The sequence below is a fragment of the Equus quagga genome, chromosome 6 (genome assembly GCF_021613505.1).
Source record: "Equus quagga isolate Etosha38 chromosome 6, UCLA_HA_Equagga_1.0, whole genome shotgun sequence".
NCBI lineage: Eukaryota > Metazoa > Chordata > Mammalia > Perissodactyla > Equidae > Equus > Equus quagga.
This window is the reverse complement of record NC_060272.1, coordinates 117,006,532-117,024,239: the sequence shown is the minus strand read 5'-3', so window position 1 is coordinate 117,024,239 and position 17,708 is coordinate 117,006,532. Positions and strand designations below refer to the sequence as shown.

At 40.4% G+C, this 17,708-nt stretch overlaps 1 protein-coding gene across 15 annotated transcripts in view; it reads left to right on the top strand.

Moving 5' to 3' along the window:
- Nucleotides 1-17,708, top strand: part of BNC2 (basonuclin 2) — a 423,941-nt gene that overhangs the window by 359,720 nt on the left and 46,513 nt on the right. Inside the window, exon 1 of one of the 15 annotated variants that reach the window (XM_046664187.1) lies at nucleotides 4,897-4,968. The exons of the other annotated variants lie outside the window; for them this stretch is intronic. Within the exon in view, the coding sequence (XP_046520143.1) occupies nucleotides 4,912-4,968 (57 nt within the window). The 5' untranslated portion in view covers nucleotides 4,897-4,911. Of the gene's footprint in view, nucleotides 1-4,896; nucleotides 4,969-17,708 lie in introns of those variants that run through there. 15 annotated transcript variants of the gene reach the window in all.

The window sequence follows — 17,708 nt, the reverse complement described above, 5'->3', positions numbered from 1 at the left end:
CTGTGTTTGGCCAAGATTAAAATTATTCTTTTGGCAACATTAAAACAAAATTATGGATCCTCCTCATCATGTCAGTAAATACTAATTTTTATTGACGTACGTTGATCTTATATAATCATCATTATTATTATTGACAACACTTTTTAGTGTCTATAATGTGCCACATACAATGCTAAGTGTTTCACATGTGTTTATTGAGTGCTTTATGTTATTATGTTACAGGCACTTTGGAACTTAGATTATCCTATATAATTCTCATAATGATGCCATGAATTGGTGCTACTGTTACATTATTATTATCCCCATTTTGTCAATGAGAATACAAATTCAGAGAAGGTAATTAACTTGTTCACAGTCACACATCTCTGCATATTGGACTGTGTGCAGATGTGCAGGCATTGATTTCGTGTTCAGCATAAAATTTTTACTTTGTTCCAAATATTATAATCATAATGTATCTTGTACATGCATTTTTTCCTCCTTTTTTCTTTCTTTCTTTTTTTCTTGAGGAAGATTAGCCCTGAGCTAACATCTGCTACCAATTCTCCCTTTTTTCTTTCTTTTGCTGAGGAAAACTGCCCCTGAGCTAACATCTGTGCCCATCTCCCTCTACTTTATATATGGAACGCCTGCCACAGCATGGCTTGACAAGCAGGGTGTAGGTCCACCCCTGGGTTCCGAACTGGCGAATGCTGGGCTGCTGAAGCAGAACGTGCGAACTTTGCTGTGAACTTCTGGGCTGGCCTCGTACATGCATTTTTTTACTCAGAAACAAAATAATAATCTATTGATTTCAAAAAAGTTGCACTGAAATTGAAGCAGTGCTCAATTTCCCAGATGAAAATAGCCAATCCCATTGGTAAATTTGCAGTAACATCAGTGATGGTAATGATGTAACATATTATATTTCTGTCAGGCATAGAGTTCTTTTGTTTGCTAGAGAGGTAGTGAAGTGTGTTGGTTGGTCAAAAAGTCTACAGTGTAGGTTGCTGGATTTTGAATCCCACTTCTCCCGCTTTTAACCTCTGTGACTTTTTGTGGCTAGTGTTTCATATCTTTAAAATGGTAGTGATAATATTAGCAGTACCTTTTTAATGAAGATATTGCATGTATTGAATGAGCTAAACTATGCAAAGCACTTAGACTGATACCTGCCACATAGGTAAATACTGTGTGAACATTAGCTGCTATAATTATTTAGTGGTGGTGGTTGTGATAATAACTTAAGCTGACACACGGGGGACCACAAGCAGCTTGCAAGTAATTTTCAAATTTTTAGAAACATTTGGAGGCTGTCAAAGGTAAGTATTCTTCCAAAGGTTAAACTATTATAGATAACATTTGACTATCTTTCTGCTGAGCTGTTAAAATAAACAGATAAATAACCTAGCAGATATTCTACCCAGAGTGCATAAAGAAAGAATTTAAAGCTCAAATGCAAGTAAGATTATATTCGTCTAAATTAAGCATTTGAAATGTTTATATCTATACTTTGAAAATGAGTGCTGACCCAGTGATACCAGGAATTTTTTTCCCCTGAAATCATAAATTATATGACTGTTTTCTCATGCTGATCAATGATACATAAAAATACCCTTACAAGCAAGTATAATAAAATGACAATTATAGAATTTAGACGGTGGATATATGGATGCTCACTGTACAATTCTTTCAACTTTTCTCTATATTTGAAAATTTTAATAATAAAATACTGGTAGGAGGAGACTCTCATAACATTGCCTCTCAATCACTGATGGAAAAATAAACATCTTGAAGCTTGAAAACCTTTCCTAGGCCCCGTGTTCTTTGGTGTGATCAATGGCAGTCGATGTGGTGTGGAATACTCACAGGAACGTACCTTCTGAAATCCTGTTTCATTCTAAGTTGTGGATTTGTTTTCCAACTACCGACTTTTTCTTCTTCTGACTCCTTCTATTTTTTTGTGAATTGAATTTGCATTTGCATTTCGTTCATCGCTTAGTATCAGTGTCATGCTTCTTTTCTTTAGTCAGTTCTGGAAGATCTTTGAGAAAGAGCCGAGAATTCAGGGAACCACAAGGTAAGTGTTTCAACTTAATGACACTCTTACACAGTTAGATTCCTTTGTGACCTAGAAGAGTTTGTCAGGAGCTTTCTGGTTAATGTAGAGCTCACATTTTCTGAAGCTAATAAGCATCTGTATGTTAGATGATCCATACTTATTACATCTAACATCCTTTCATCTTGTAATTTGTGTTAAAAGATGTTTTTAAGATGAATATTCTGTGTTACGCTAAAACCGTTCATTGAAGAGTAAGATCAGAAATTAGGTTATAGATGCCACCTAAAAAAAGGCGGCATTTTACAACCATACAGAATAAATATTAAGTTGAAAGTGTTTGTATTCTGTGCCATTTATGTCATGTGCCTTTTTAAGAAAGAGTGCATTTGTTCATTAACTGCAGAATTATGGTGATATTACAAAGTATCCTCCTCTTCTCTGTGCTGCTCAGACCACATCCGGAATCTTGCATTTAATTCTGGGTATAACGTTGTATGAGAACCACTGAGCAACTGAAGTGTGACCCCCAGGAGCGACCAGGCTGGTGAAGGGTCTGTAGACAAAGCAATGGGGGCTCAGTTGAAGACGCTGACAATGTTTGGTCTGGAAGAAAGCCTGCCAGAGTGGAATCTCCTCCCCATCTGTGAGGGCTTCCCTGTGGACCAGGAAGCAGACTGATTCTCTTAATGCTTCAGAGGACCGAAGTTTGTAGGAAGGCAGATTTCAGCTCCCTGTAAGGAAAGACCTATAGCAGTTAGAGCCATGAAACAATGAAACAAACTGCCTCCTAATGTAACATCCAGATGGAGCTGGGTTCCTCTCTGCCTGACTGCTCCGGTCATCTGTTTGCAGGATGTGGAAGGGTGCAGGAACCCACTCAAGCCTTTTTCTAAGGAGAATGATACTTCCTGAGCACCTACAGAAAGATGTGCTGAGAAGTTCAAACAGGGGGCCCAGGCACCCCAACCCATCCAAGGCAGAGTATCCTCCTTGTTCTGGGAGTCAGTTCTAGAGTAGGAACTAAAGGAAGTTTCTTTCCAAGTCTGCTCTGGGGTTGCCTGTCTTTTTGGAAGGACTCAAGGGAAAGTACATCGTAAGTCAAGATTCTGATAAAAATAAACAGCTATATTAGTTTTTTGATTAAAAAGGCAAATTCTATCATGTTAAAGCTGAAATGGAAATATTATATAATATTTATCTTTTCTCCATACGTATTTTGTAAACTTCCTTTTTTAGCATTATAAGGAAATGGTCTAGATATATCAGGTGTCTCCTAATGAAGAATTTAGTTTTTCAGTATGTTTGCAACTACAAGCTAATCCTGCAAAATTTTTCTTTCTTTGGGTTGGGGTGGTAAGCACAAACAACTAAAAATTTAAAGATAAGATGCTTATATAACAGATCAAGAGAATAATGTAAGAATAGCCCTCTCATCTTGGAAAAATGTTGAAGTTTGACATTTTTGAATAACTGACTGTCTGTCATAATGAGGTGGCCTTGGCTGCTGCTGAGAACTTGGTTTGTTGAGAAAATTGAGAATTCTTTTTTTATGTCACATTTTTTATCAAGAAACGTTTGTCTTTAGAAGCACATAGGAGCAACTCAAGGTAATCACAGCACGCTCTGAAGCTGAAGGATGCTCTGACCCTTCTTCACGGAGGGCCTTCTCTGTCTTGCTCCTGCTTCTCCTTTTCTGTCCCCAGGGAGCAATATGGTGGGCTGAGACGCTCTTGTATTTAAGTTCCACCTGATTATCAGGGACCCCCTTGAGTGCTTCTGCTACGTTATCTTTCTTCTGGATCCTGCATCACTTCCAACAGTCTTTACTCTGTTCTTTTACCACTGTAGACACATGTAAAACCCACAGATTGTAAAGTTTTTGTACATTTCAAAATCTTTGCTTTGTTATACTTATTTAAAATATGATTTCAGTGGGGCCGGCTTGATGGTACAGTGGTTAAGTTCATGCAACCGGGGGTTCGCAGCTTCAGATCCTGAGTGTGGACCTACACATGGCTCATCAGGCCATGCAATGGCGGCATCCCAAACACAAAAAATAGAGGAGGATTGGCACAGATGTGCTCAGCGACAATCATCCTCCAGCAAAAAGAGGAAGATTGGCAACAGAAGCTAGCTCAGGGCCAATCTTCCTCACCAAAAAAAAAAAAAAAAAATCAGGAATGATTGCATTGTCACATGAAAGAGCTATAGAAACAAGACAGGAACTTGGCACATTTAGGAAGAATATAGGGAGACAGTGGTAGATTAATTCAGCAGTCAGCCATTTAACAAATAATTATTGAGTTCCTATTATGTGCCAGACAGTGCTGCTAGATTCTAGACGTTAATAATGGTGAGCAAGACAATCTGGTTCCTGCCCTCATGGATATTACAGACAAGTGAGGGGAGATGATGTCAACTAATCACGTAAGCGTATACATATAAATTGCCATAAATTCTTTAAGCACACACACAGGACTTTAAAAAGCAGGTAACCTAGGGGGCTTCTGGAGTTGCTCCCTTGGTAAAGTGAACTTGAGCAGAGATCTGAAGAACGAGTTGCAGTTCTTGAGGGAAATGGTCAGTGATGGGGTTTACAGGCAGGAGGAAGCACGGCCTGCTGGAAGAACTGGCAACAGAGACCTAACTGGATCATCCCTGGTGTGTAGAGGAGAGACTCAAGGGCAGGTTCTTCCAGAACTTTCCTAGGATTATCACCCACAGGGGAGGATATGCTGTTTTCATTGTAATGAATCATAATCCTCTGTTATTTCAGGTGATGAAGACTTCCAGAAGCAGCAGTACTAGCAACGGTGTCACTGTCTCAGCTCTGATGGCAGATCTTGAGGGGGGAAGCTCTTTAAGCTTTTATGGAGGATAAAGCAAAACCCCTATGGCTCCTGGGCTTCCCCTCCGGGCCGCCCTGGGTAGGGAGTTGATAGGAGATCTTTTGGACATGGCAATTGCTTCACTGTTGACAGAAAGACATGGTGAATTTGATTAAATTAAATTAGGAGCATGTGTATGCTTGACAAAGTGAGCTAATGAAGGAAAATGCATCAAAAGGATTTATGGCGAATTGATTAAAATTTTTCTTTGCAGAAAGCCCTTCCGGCTTAACGCTTGGAATTATAAGGTATCAGTGCTTCTAGGCTCTCCAGCTTCTCACTTGCCCTATGGTAGGCAGTTTGGGGACTTCTCTTTCCTTTGAGCAGCCGCTCTGTCTGCAGCGTACTCTATTGCAGGCAAAAGTATTCCCAACCTGCAGTCTGAATTGCATGGAGGAAAGAGGATAAAAGACACTATTTGATTTATTAATTTCTAGTGGATTAGAACTACAAATGTTTGCTATGTTTTTAATTTGAGAAGTAGAGAGAATCACAGCAGCTTTTAATTATGCATTTTGTGTAATGCAGCTCTGAATAGAGCAGAACAAAATTAAAATTGTGGATCAAATACTAAATCTGAGTGGATGCTAAAGTGAGCTGTAGTGTAATGCTAATGGTTTTGCGTCTTCCTGGCATTATGTCAATAATGGCTCTAATCACATTAAGTAGAGAGCCCATTAGCTTTTTCTTTGCAGTTGCATGCACCATAGCAACATACTGTGAGTTCTGAAATAACTTTGGACATATTTTTAAAAGCGTTGCCATGTTCAGACCAAGAGGGAAGCATATAACGTGCACGTGTGAACACAGTTGTGTTCACAATGCTGTGTGTGCAGAGATGTTCTTTTGTTAGTATAGGCATATTAACCGTTATTACCTAACCTTGTCTTTGAAAAGTGCAACCCAGTGCCCTTCTCTTCATAAATTTAATATATTATCTGCTATTTTCATGAGACTAAAGCTTTCCTGGAATTCACCATGGTATAAAATCAGACCTACTTGTATGGCATTATACCTAAAGGGATGAAAGACCTTGGAATATTTTCTTTCTTTGCTCTGTTTTCAAATGGCATGGCCCTTTCTAACTGTCCAGCCCTGTAGAGTTCTATTTCTTTATTGAAGCTGGAACAGGGGCGTCTCATTGGGGTTCTTTTGCTGTACGCCATTTGAGGTCCACTTTGGTAAAGGGCTTTATGCCCTCAAAGTGAACGTACCATGTGGTATGTCCATCATGGGTGTTCTTAGTGACTGGGAGATTAGAATTAACATAGTATGTGAATATTTCTTCTTTTAGCAGGAACCTGGAAGAAATACTGAGCATTTTCAAACTTACAGACAATTGAAAAATTTTCAGTGAAAGCTTCAAGTATGACTAAAACTCTTTCAGTTTTTCTGTTATTACTCTATATGAAAATAAGCTAGGAAGTTGATGAGGGAATTTTCAAAACAGTAGTGTCGCAGAGGCATTTGATTCTCAATATGTATATGACTTGATGACTTATCTTTCTCCCCAAACTTTCACCCAGCCATTGTCCATCTGGACAGCCAGGCTTCACAATATTTAGGGTCCAGCTCTGATGCTTTCTTCTTTTTCGCCTCCTGTATCCAGTTGCCACCCACCACCAAAAAGGTTGTTGCTTCAGTCTTTTAAGTAGGTACTGTTGCTCCAGCCTTCGAAATAACCCTTAAACTCATTCCTTCCTCTCCACCCTGTACCTCAATTCACGCACTCATTGTCTCTTGCCTGTTTTCATGATAATGTTCCTAACTGTTCCTCTTCCTGCTACATTACGAGTGACTTTTAAGAAAGCAACATATAATGATGTGTATGTGGGGTTTATTTCTTTTTTTCCTAAGAGGTGTTCTTTTGAGTTAGGATGCATAATCCTATCTTTTATTCAAGATGCATAATCAAGGGTAAGCAACCTTAAGTTTTATAGCTGATCACAGAGTATTCTGTTAGCACAGTTACAAAGTGCAATTCTCTTAGAACTTGAAAGCAAAAGCTCCTTCAGTCAAGAGTTGGGTATCTTGTCTGTTTATCTTTGGTATCAAAGACCCAGAGAATTTGGAGAAACATCACACAGCTTTTAAAATTATTCAGACAAGCTGTAATATCACATGACTGCTCCCCCAAATGGTAAGACATTACTCACTGGATCTTAAGACACTTTAAGTGCTTAATCATCATAATACCTTAAGGAGATAGGAATGAAATTTAAATCACTTTAAATTGGGGCAAGAAGAGGTGAAGTGACTGTCCGGCAAGTTTGCTTTGACAGTGGTGAAACTAGAATCAACTCTAGAAATAGTTACCTTTTTATTTCTACATGTTAAAGAATACCTCCACTTAGCCTTTTTTTTGTGAGGAAGACTGGTCCTGAGCCAACATCTGTGCCAATCTTCCTCTGTTTTATGTAGGATGCCACCACAGTGTAGTTTGACGAGCAGTGCTAGGTCCATGCCCAGGATCCAAACCTGTGAAGCCCGGGCCACCAATGCAGAGCGCACGAACCTAAACCACTATGCAACTGGGCCGGCCCTCCACTTAGCCTTTTAGTTCAGAGGAGTTAACTTGAGTTCCTTAAAGGAATATGTGCCTTATAAACATGTGCAGCAGTCTTACCTTTTCAAAGCACTTTCAGGTTTGTTTCTCATTAAAAACCCATAAGGGAAAAAGGTGGGGGTCCCCTTCTGAAGATGAGGAATGCAAAGCATGGTCTGTCATGACAGAATGTTAATTTTTCCACCTCTTCGTCCTTGACATTCCGTTACATCATGCTGCCAAAATGGCGTCCCTCTTCTGCAGAGAGTCACTGTTCCATGGTCCCGGTTTCATTCTGACTGCACACTCAGAACACCTTATAAGGGAGGAGGTAGGAGCCACCTGACTTGACCCTCTAGCATTTTGCCCAGCTCCAAGGTGGGCTCCTAGATGTCTGTCCTACAACACTGGTGTCTCCTTTCTGTCTAGATCTGCCTTGAAAGTCTGCCATAGCTACAGCTGCCACCTTTGGGTAGAGGACCCATAGCTGATTCCCATGCGTTCCATCTTCCTTCTACACCACACTTCCACATTTTCAGATGTCCACTGACTTGTGATGCCTGGTGGCACTACCAGCAAATCCATAGCAACATAACTAAAACTTGATATTTTGTATTTCTCCCCTTTCCTAAGTAATTTCTCATACCTTCTCACATTGACCTTTCATTTAATAATCACTGGAGCCTCTAAATGCTGGGCTCTGTGTTGTGTCACCTGGAGAGTCTAAAGCTTGGTAAGACAGAGTCTTTACCCCCAAGAAGAAGAAATATAAGACGTGGGTCATACTTCAGAAGTTCACTATGTTTGAAGTGTGGACTGGTTTAGGACTGAGGGAATGGGGCCCCACTCTGAAAGGAGGTAGAAGGCGCCTCAGTCAAGAGGGCTTGTCTGAGTTTTTGTCCTCAAAAAGTACACAGTCGAGTAAAGGAGAGTAGATACAGGCAAGAATCTCGGTACGGTTAAAGCAATCAGGACATGTTTAGAAAGCTTAGATCTCAGGTTTCTGTAGTTTCCATCACTCACTTTGTCAGGCAAATGCAGGGCGGCATCTCATGTGAGCTATTACCTATCACCATCTTGTCTATCCACATACCCGCTCCCAGCTCACAGACCCCTTCCTCCTTCCCTCTCTTCCTTCCTCTCTCCCCCCTCCCCTGCTTCTTCCCTCCTTCCTCCTTCCCTCCGGGAAGTGAGAGGGGAAGGGGAAGAAAGAGATGAAAGGGTTGAGGTTATGTAACCATACTGTCCTGGAGTTCTTTTCCCTTTTCTGTCAGTGCAGGACAATATAGTGTTTATGGGACTTTAGAACTTATCCTTATAGACCTGAGAGAATCGTCAGTACAATTTGAACATCCGCTCTTTCAGAGCTTCTTGTTCCTGTAAAGTGAATGCAAGATTTACTCCTGATACACTAAATTTTAGTTGTGTATGCTACCTAGTTTGTTAGCAATATTTAAAATATACAAAGCAGACACAGATGTAATGCATTATTCCATAGTACATAAGCTGAATAGCTCATAATTTTAAAATGCAAGATTTTTAACTAGATATACATCATTCAGCAAATATTTTTCTTGAGCTTGCTGTGTGCTAAGTGCTTTGAATATAAAGGTAAAAATCGCCAGGTTTGTTGACAAAGGTTTACTGTCATGCAAACCAACAATTGCAGTGCTGTGTTATATTTGTGTTATTAGAGTGTGGACAAATAGAAGTATAAGGCTACCCACTTTGGTGTCAGAGATAGACCTAAATACAGTCCCTACCTTCTGTTAGCTGTGTCACTTGAATATGATTTTTAACCTTTCTAAGCCTCAACTTAGAGAATGTAATCGTTCCCACTGCGTGGTGATTGTTGGGGAAATGATTCAAGATAGTGCCTGTACAGTACCTAGCAGAATACTTGATGGAAAGCAAGCGCTGAGGAACTATTAGCTATTGTTACTGTAGCATTAATAGGGAAAGGAGCCTCTAAGTGTGTTGTCTGGGCAATCAGAGAAGACTTCACAAAAGAGGTTGATAGCAGTTGAGGTGACACTAAAAAAGATGAGAGGACGAGTTTCTGAGGAACAAAATATTCCATCCAAGATAACAGAACAGCATCCACTAAAGCACAGAATTGTGAGGGGCCATGGGCGTTCCAGAATTTTGTGAATCATCATTGCCAGAGCATAAAAAGATTCACAGGAGATAAACCTGGACAGGTCACCAGGGGCCAGATCTGGAAGGCCCTCGTCCAGAAAAAGGCATTCTGAGTTTGCAGTCTGTGCCAGTCATCTTCAAAGTAGAGTTCTTGTGGTTTAGACATTGAGACATGGGAAGATCATATCAAATTTCTATTTCTATTTGTTTTTTCCTTATCTTGTTTTAATTTTGCCTTATAATATTCATAATATACATATAATAGATTATAAGGCATTATATATTAGTACAGTAGTACATGTAGATAGTTTGAACATGATATTAAGCCAGTATACGTGTGCCCATGATAATTATTTTTATGGCTGGTGTTTTCCTGATTGGTTATGGCACCCGTTCAGACTCATTGATGCCCAGCCCTACCAGTTATTAAAAAGTTTTAGGAGCTGGCCGGTGGTGCAGTGGTTAAGTGCACACATTCCACTTTGGCAGCCCGGGGTTCACCGTTTTGGATCCCGGGTGTGGACATGGCACCAACTGGCAATCCGTGATGTGGTAGGCGTCTCATATATAAAGTAGAGGAAGATGGGCACGGATGTTAGTTCAGGGCCAGTCCTCCTTGGCAAAAAGAGGAAGATTGGCAGCAGTTAGCTCAGGGCTAATCTTCCTCAAAAATAAAAAAAGTTTTAATATCACTCCTTTGAGTAAGTATACCAGTGTTGGGCTGTGTACTCATGTGTCGTCAGTGATCATGAGTCGCTTGACCACTGCTGTGGGAGATGAGGAGCCATTAGAGGAGTGGGGGCAAGGGAGTCAAATGATTAGAAGCACGTGTTAGAATTATCATTCGGGGCAGCATCCTCAGGGCTAAGTCTGCAGTGAGAAAGGTTAGAGGAAGGAGTATTGCCTCCAAATTTATTTAGATCTAAGCACATAGTTCGTAGTTGAGGCACAAGTATCACCCATCTTGATGGAAGATGTATCGAGAACGTGATTGGTCTTAACTTTTCAAGGGTAGATGGATAGAAAAGATATTGTTCAAATTTTGAAAACAGGATTGTGTGATACCGTGTAATGATGTAGTTAAAGAAAAACAAACCCGGAGACAAAAATTGAAGATTTCTTTCAAAATATTCAGAGAAGAAAGGAAAATAGATACATTGAGAAGAATACAGGCATAATATTTAAATAATGTTAATAACCTGAATGGCACAGACACTATGCAATGAGAACAGACGCCCAGACATTGACCCGTATTCCATACCTGTCTAGTACATATCAGCTGAACATTAGCCTAGGGGGAAAATAAATAAGTAAATACATATGTAGTTGAGGGTCTTAAAGCCATGTGTTAACTATAATTAGCCTCTCCTCTTTGCCCCTCCCCATTTTTAAACTATTTGTCTTTGTCTTCTTGAGTTATGAATTCTGTACTCAGAGGAGGAATTAGGAAATAATCTCCCATCAGTGTTGATATGTAACCCTGATTTGTAACAAATGGGAATTTAATTCTAATTTTGTCAGTGCAGTGAAATAGCACGGAGAACACCTTCCATTTGGATAAATCAGTCAAGGGATTTAGTAGATACTTCTGCGCTCACCATGGCAAATTTTCAATGCAGTTGTTTTTCTCTGCTTTCCAAAATGACAACAACTTCTCATTCACCCTCATTCAGTCTCCTGGAAGTTAGCTTTATTTCACTTTCCGTGAGATTATTGATGTTTCCTATTACACGCACAGTTAGCACACTCTCAGCTTCTATCACTAAGACCTTTCATAGCAACCTTTCTCTAAACCAAAATGGAGTGAGCGATAAAGGAAAGGAAAGTGGCTTTCAGGAGTGAAATGGAGAGAGAGAGGCCAATGGAGTAATATGAGAAAAAGAAACAGGTGAGCTCTGAACTCAGAGCTGGTCAGGTCAAGAGAAGGAGGAAGGTGGGTCTAGAAATTTGGGAGTAAAACCGGGAAATCAAACGAGAGTGGAAGGGAAGAAGCTTTAGGTAAGGCCTTTTGGGATCTGAAGCACAAGAGAGCGAGAACATTGACTAACTCAAACAACACGGATGAAAACAAAGAAGAAAGAGAGAGGAGGGTATTTCTTCTGGCAAAGGAAGTGGATGTGAAGACCAGAAACAGGTAGTAATGGAATAAATGACCGTTTCTTTGAACCCCATCGCAGATTGATGACATTCTCTCTCTTCCCCGTTTCCGTGGTGGAAGAGGGAGGAAGGACATACATGGAAGGCAGGTTGATTCTTAACTATCGTACAGCTAAAGCCCTTAGCGTGTGAGTTTGCCACTTTCTGTTAGATGGGGTTTCATCTAGATGGTCAGTGGGGTTTTTTCTTCACTTTTCTCCAAGCTTAGTCTTTTGATTCTTTGTGTTAATCCTTTTGCCAACATGAGGCATAAGACTTGGTCTTGGTTCCCATTTTACACCAATTTGCACTTAAAGGCAAAAATTTAATTCAAGCTTTTGAGAAGGTAGAGGAGAGATAGGTATTGGTGCCTCTATCTCAATATAAAAGTTGGGGGCAGAAATCTCAGGAGGTTGCTCCTGAGCTGTTTTAGGTAGACCACTTTATTAATTCTTATAATAAAGCCAAATTTAATTTACATTGGCATGTCATGTCTCAACTGGCATGCGTAACTTTTTTCTTTGGCTGGTGAGTGGAGATGGTTTTGAATGTGAGTGAAGAAATCCTGGGTTAGCTCAGAGACGGGAGGAGGATTTCTGAGAGAGTGGGAATGGGAAAGCAATTCATGGACTTGCCCATGGACACTCATTAAATGTTCATAGGAACTGCCTGTGATGAAAGGCAGGCAGCTCTGAATATGTCTTGTAACTGTATGTCTACAACTGGAGGTATGAGAATGAAGTCAAGGAAAGGCATTAAGGAAATTATTTGTTAGGAAGTAGAAGCAAGATTCTGATTACTTAACATACCTTGAAGAGAACACTACCAGCATTTGTGAACTGGAAGCACACGAGGAGTGAGTGGCCTTCCAGCTCAGTGGCAGGCAGAAGATGTTAGGAAAAAAAATAACTCACTTCTAAATAAATTCCCACGAAGGCTGAGGGCCCCTGACATGGTCGGCATGTAAAAGCGTGTAGTTGACATTAAGGCATGCTGCACTTTTGTAACCTCCTTGAGTCACTGGAGCGAGCCCTCCCTTGGGAGGGAGCGTGTCACTGGGTTCTGTGTCTTGACGGGGAGCTGCACCTGTGACACCTGAAACCTTACCCTCCCGTTTAGTCCTGGGTCATTGGAATGCAGGCGCTGGATGGAAGCGTTTATTCATAGCAGATTAAGAATGTGAGTATCTGTAGGCCTCATTCAGGAGGTTCTTAGAGGATTAATAAAATATTTACCAAATAACCTGTATGATTGCTTCATTTTTGAGATATTTGGCTCCAATCGCATCATAAATCCTCCTTCAAGTCTGTTCTATGAAGGGAGTTCCGTACTTCTGGAGGAGCAGAAATGGATTCCTGCCATATTTTATTAAAAACAAAAAAGAGCCTGGTTTCTCTGCACACGTGTATTCACTTTCTTACACACACACACACACACACACACACACACAGAACCAATGTAAAGCATTCAGAAATTTTCATCCTATTTTATAAGAATCCTACCTCTGCATGTTTTACATAGCACCTGTAACCAAGAAAATCTTAAACTAATCAAAGTATAGTTTCTCCAGTAATTAAAGACCGTTGGTATAACGTTTTTTAAATTTTAGCCTTTGTCTTTAAAAGTCTGTTGTGTCACTTATTCCTTACTATTTTATATGCAGTCTCAGTAAATAAAATTGTATAATCAGATTTCTAAGTGCAAGGTCAAGATTTCGGTTAATCCTCAGATGTATGCTAAAGCTGTGGCTATTTATATGAGCCACCATTTACTGAGTACCTGCCATGTGCCTAGAATTCGGTGAGGCCTTTCAGATTTGTACTTCATTTAATCCTGTCCTAATAATAACTAATAATCCTAAGAATAACCATAAAAGTCAGGTATTACTATCCCTGTTTCATAGCTGGAAAGTGAGGCTCAGAGTGGTCACACAGCTAGTAAGTAAAAGCCTGGCTGCTGGAGCTCAGGTCTGTGACTTCACGCTCCTGTGTTTTGTTTGGATTTGATTTATTTCTCCACTCCATTCTGCCTCCCTTTACTTCCGTGAAGCAGGTGTTTTAGGATTGTTCGGAACAGAGCTTATCCTTTTTTGCCGACTGTCAATGGTCTTTCGTGCTCTTTGACTGAATTTCCCTTCAGTTGTACTGAATTTCGCTCCTGTTGTGTTGCTGCCTAGGGTGACTTCTATGATATAACTTATGGTTGGCCTCTTGATACATGTTATCAACTTTAATAAAATACTTAATAGATGATTACAGATTTTACCAGAAATCCATATTAAAATGTTCTTTAAGGCTAAAAAATATTTACCTGGCAACAGTCTGCTGTATATATGATGGAAATATTTTTACCCCATGTCCTTTCATTTTCTTTCCCAAAGCCCTTGCAGAAAGAGATAATGGAGCTGGCAGCAGTGGCCATAGGAAGACTATGCAATATATGGTTTACATATATGAAAAATACATGCATTGGCCATGATTTCTTCTTTTTATTTGTTCATAGGTGCAGAAGCCCCAACTTTCCACTTGTCCAGCTTGTGATTAGTTGGGATGTCTTTGTTCTCTCCAGTGTAGGATCTGTAAACGAGCTGCCATCTTCACTGAATGCCGGTGCAGCTGCTGTTTGCATGCTGTTTTCTTTGTTGCTGTGTGTGTGGGTGCCTCAGGCCCAGGTCCTGAGTCCCCCTTCTCCTGCTGTGCGTTGCCTGTGTTTCTGTGGAGAATGGTAATGTCCTTGGATCAGGGGCTTTTGCAAATAGGTGTGTTCTTCCTTGTTGGCTTGGAGTGATCAAAGACCACCATGTTTCATTTTGCCTAGAGCCTCGACTCCCGCCCCCCATCTTCAGTAAAATCCATTGCAGAGAGCTTTACCCTAAAGGCACAGAAAACAAATCTGACACCTGTGGCCTGAGAGCATTGCTTACAAAGGCCTGGAAACTCCCAGAATGTTGTTTATGAAGCCTAGCCTCAGTTGGGACCCACAGGCGTTGCTGTGTCTCTTGTTGCTTTCCTAGCTACTTGTGAGCATCACACCCTTTTGTACAGAGAGGGAAGAAGGTCGTGTTGTAGAACTCTGTCATACCATGTCAGGACAAATGCTAATTCATGACACCAAATTCTGACTGATATTTTGAGGGGAGGAGGAAATACATGCATATGGGTGTATTTTGACTTCCATTTAACTCTCTAATTGGTTTCTTTGTTTTTTGGGTTTTTTGTTTTTTTTTTTACTTAAATAAAGGTTTCTGTCTTGGTTACGGGTGTTATTCCCAAGAGACTGTAGGGTTTCTGCACTTGCCTCACCCGTATGAAGTGGAAGGAATGCGTTTTCTTTTGCCATATCCCTACTCAGCAGGGGAGTGCTTACTAAAACCTGGAAACGAAACAGAAGGACAGTTCGGGTATTTGCTCGTTGTTCTCCCCTCGCTCTGGACTTGAGCTGGAATACAGTTTCTAGCCTTCCTGTGTGCACTGAGTGATGGAGTAACTAAGTGAGGTCATGCATGTGAGGTGCTTTTTTCCCTTAGTTCTGGCACATAGTCAGTGCTCAGTGAACGTAGTTGTGACTTTCCATTGGAGCCAAATTCACATCCCACATCTCTCCTTAATGCAGATTTATGATAGCCCTTTCGTTAGATCTGAAGGTCTCTTTCTGCCTTGCCACAGAGCTTTAGGAAATGTTGACTTAAAGTAGGAATTTTTTGTGTGTCTCATTTTACGAGTACTTGGTGAATTGGTTTGAAAACAAAATGCTGCATTGATTGCCTTTTCCTAAATTATTTTATGTTTCTAGCAGATTGCCATAAATAAGTTGGATGTCATATTTGTAGGCAAAGAACTGACAAGCCAGTTTCAGACAACAATGAAGACTTTCTACCCTGTTTAAATATAAAATCAAAACCAAGAGATTTGTAAGCATCTGAATATTGATTTTTGTTATTAGAAATGAATGTTGAAAGGAACCACAGGAGCTGCTTTTCCAGCCTCTTCTGGATGAGAGGCCTCTTTTGGGGAACCATTAGTGGCATCGTCTAATAAATAACTTTTGATATATTAAATACTCTTTTGAATGGATGTTCTGTAAAGAAAATGAAGTTAACATAGTCCCTTAGCTTCTATGAGCCGTAATTTCATGTATCTATTGTGCAATTCATAATAGTAGGGGTTTTTCCCCCACTTAGGTACAGACTGAGTTTTCTGTAATGTTTTTTAAACTCAGCCTAACTTCACAGTAAAGAGGGCACTAATGAATCACACCTCCCTATGCTCAAATAAAGGTAGACATCATCTCCCCATCTCCCACCTGTCCACCCGTTCCTGGATCAAGTATCAGAGCTGAGCTTATGGCCATTGAGAACCACAATTACAGAATCAGTTTTCTGTGGAATGGCAGTGGGGGTGCAGATCTGAAACAGTGGTGGATCTGGAACAGTGACTGGTAGGTGTGCAGAAAAGTGTTAATGTGGCAGCCTGAGACTGGCCCTTGGCTGTCATCTAGGACCTTGGATTTTGGGGTGTTCCCACCCTTCCCTAACTGGTAAGAGTGGCTCACTGTTCTAAACTGTTTGTGCAGATAACAATGGTTTATGCTGAACACTTGGTTTGCTTCCAGGAATCTGGAATTTGGGTTTTTGTTACATGTGAGGCAAAGGGTGCCCATGTGACCAACCTCCAGTAAAAACCGTGGGCACTGAGTTCCTAATGAGCTTGCCTTGTAGGCAGCTTTCTACGTGTGTTGTCACAATTTGGAGCTGGAGAAATTAAGTGCATCCTGTGCGACTCCTTGGGGAGAGGACTCTGGGAAGTGTGCTCTTGGTTCCTTGTGCACTTTGCCCCATGCTCCTTTTCCCTTTGCTGATTTTGCTTTGTATCCTTTCACTGTACTAAATCTTAGCTGTGAGTGTAACTATATCCTGGGTCGTATGAGTCTCACTGATCCTGGGGCTGGTCTTGGGGACCCCGACACAGTAGTTAAAGCCTAACGTAGGATTCCATGCAAGGAGGAAAGGCAGAAAGTCTGAAAGTGTGGCTGAAGATTTGCCTTATGGACATCCCTGCTCGATATCATTTCCTTCCTAAACACTACTTCATTTTGGTGTTGAGTTTAGTTGAGTTTAGAATATAATATGATTAGGTGGGCAGTTGTGGCACATTCGTGTCAATGTGAATTTATTCCTTGTTCTTTACTCTCATTGGAACTGAGGTGTAAAGGAGAGAGAAAGACTTAACACAATGTGTTTTCTCTCCCCCTTCCACACATACATACATGTACACATTTTCCCCATTATCTAGAATATCTAATACTCTAGTCATCGGAAATCAGTATTAACTAGAATTCTCCTCATTGATAGAATACAGTGGCAATTGACTCTCACTTGGAAATGCTTTATGAGTTAGCAAAATAAAAAAACAAATTACCTTAAATTACAGTTAATTTTTTTTGGTGCTATTACCTTCTTCCACTTCTTCGATGTTCATCTAGAAATGCCTTTCCTTACTACACCAATAGAGAATTTGCCAGTTTTTACTATCTGTCTCCATTTGAAAGGACTCCTTACTTGCTTCCTCATTGGGAAAAGAAAGAGAAACAGTGGTGCTGCTGAGAAATGTCATCCAGGAGAGCATTTCGGGAGAAAGCACAAGACAGAAACTGGATTCGGCAGTGGCTACTACTGGCTGTCATTGACTCGCCTGCCACTGTTGGCTTGCCAGTGGTCTCCCCTGTCTTATCTGATGAGTTCACACACATTTGCCTTGTTGGTATGGTAGGATAACCTTTAGGTCTTACTTCTGAGACAACTGAACACAGAGCAAATAAGGCATGTAAATTTACAGAAAATGTCTGTTTTAGACTAAATGTAAATAGACACGAAACGAGGAGACAGGTGAGACGACAAAAATTTTTTTGTCTCCTGCCTTGATAGGTAATTCTATACAAAGTAAAAAATGAATGTGGTTTA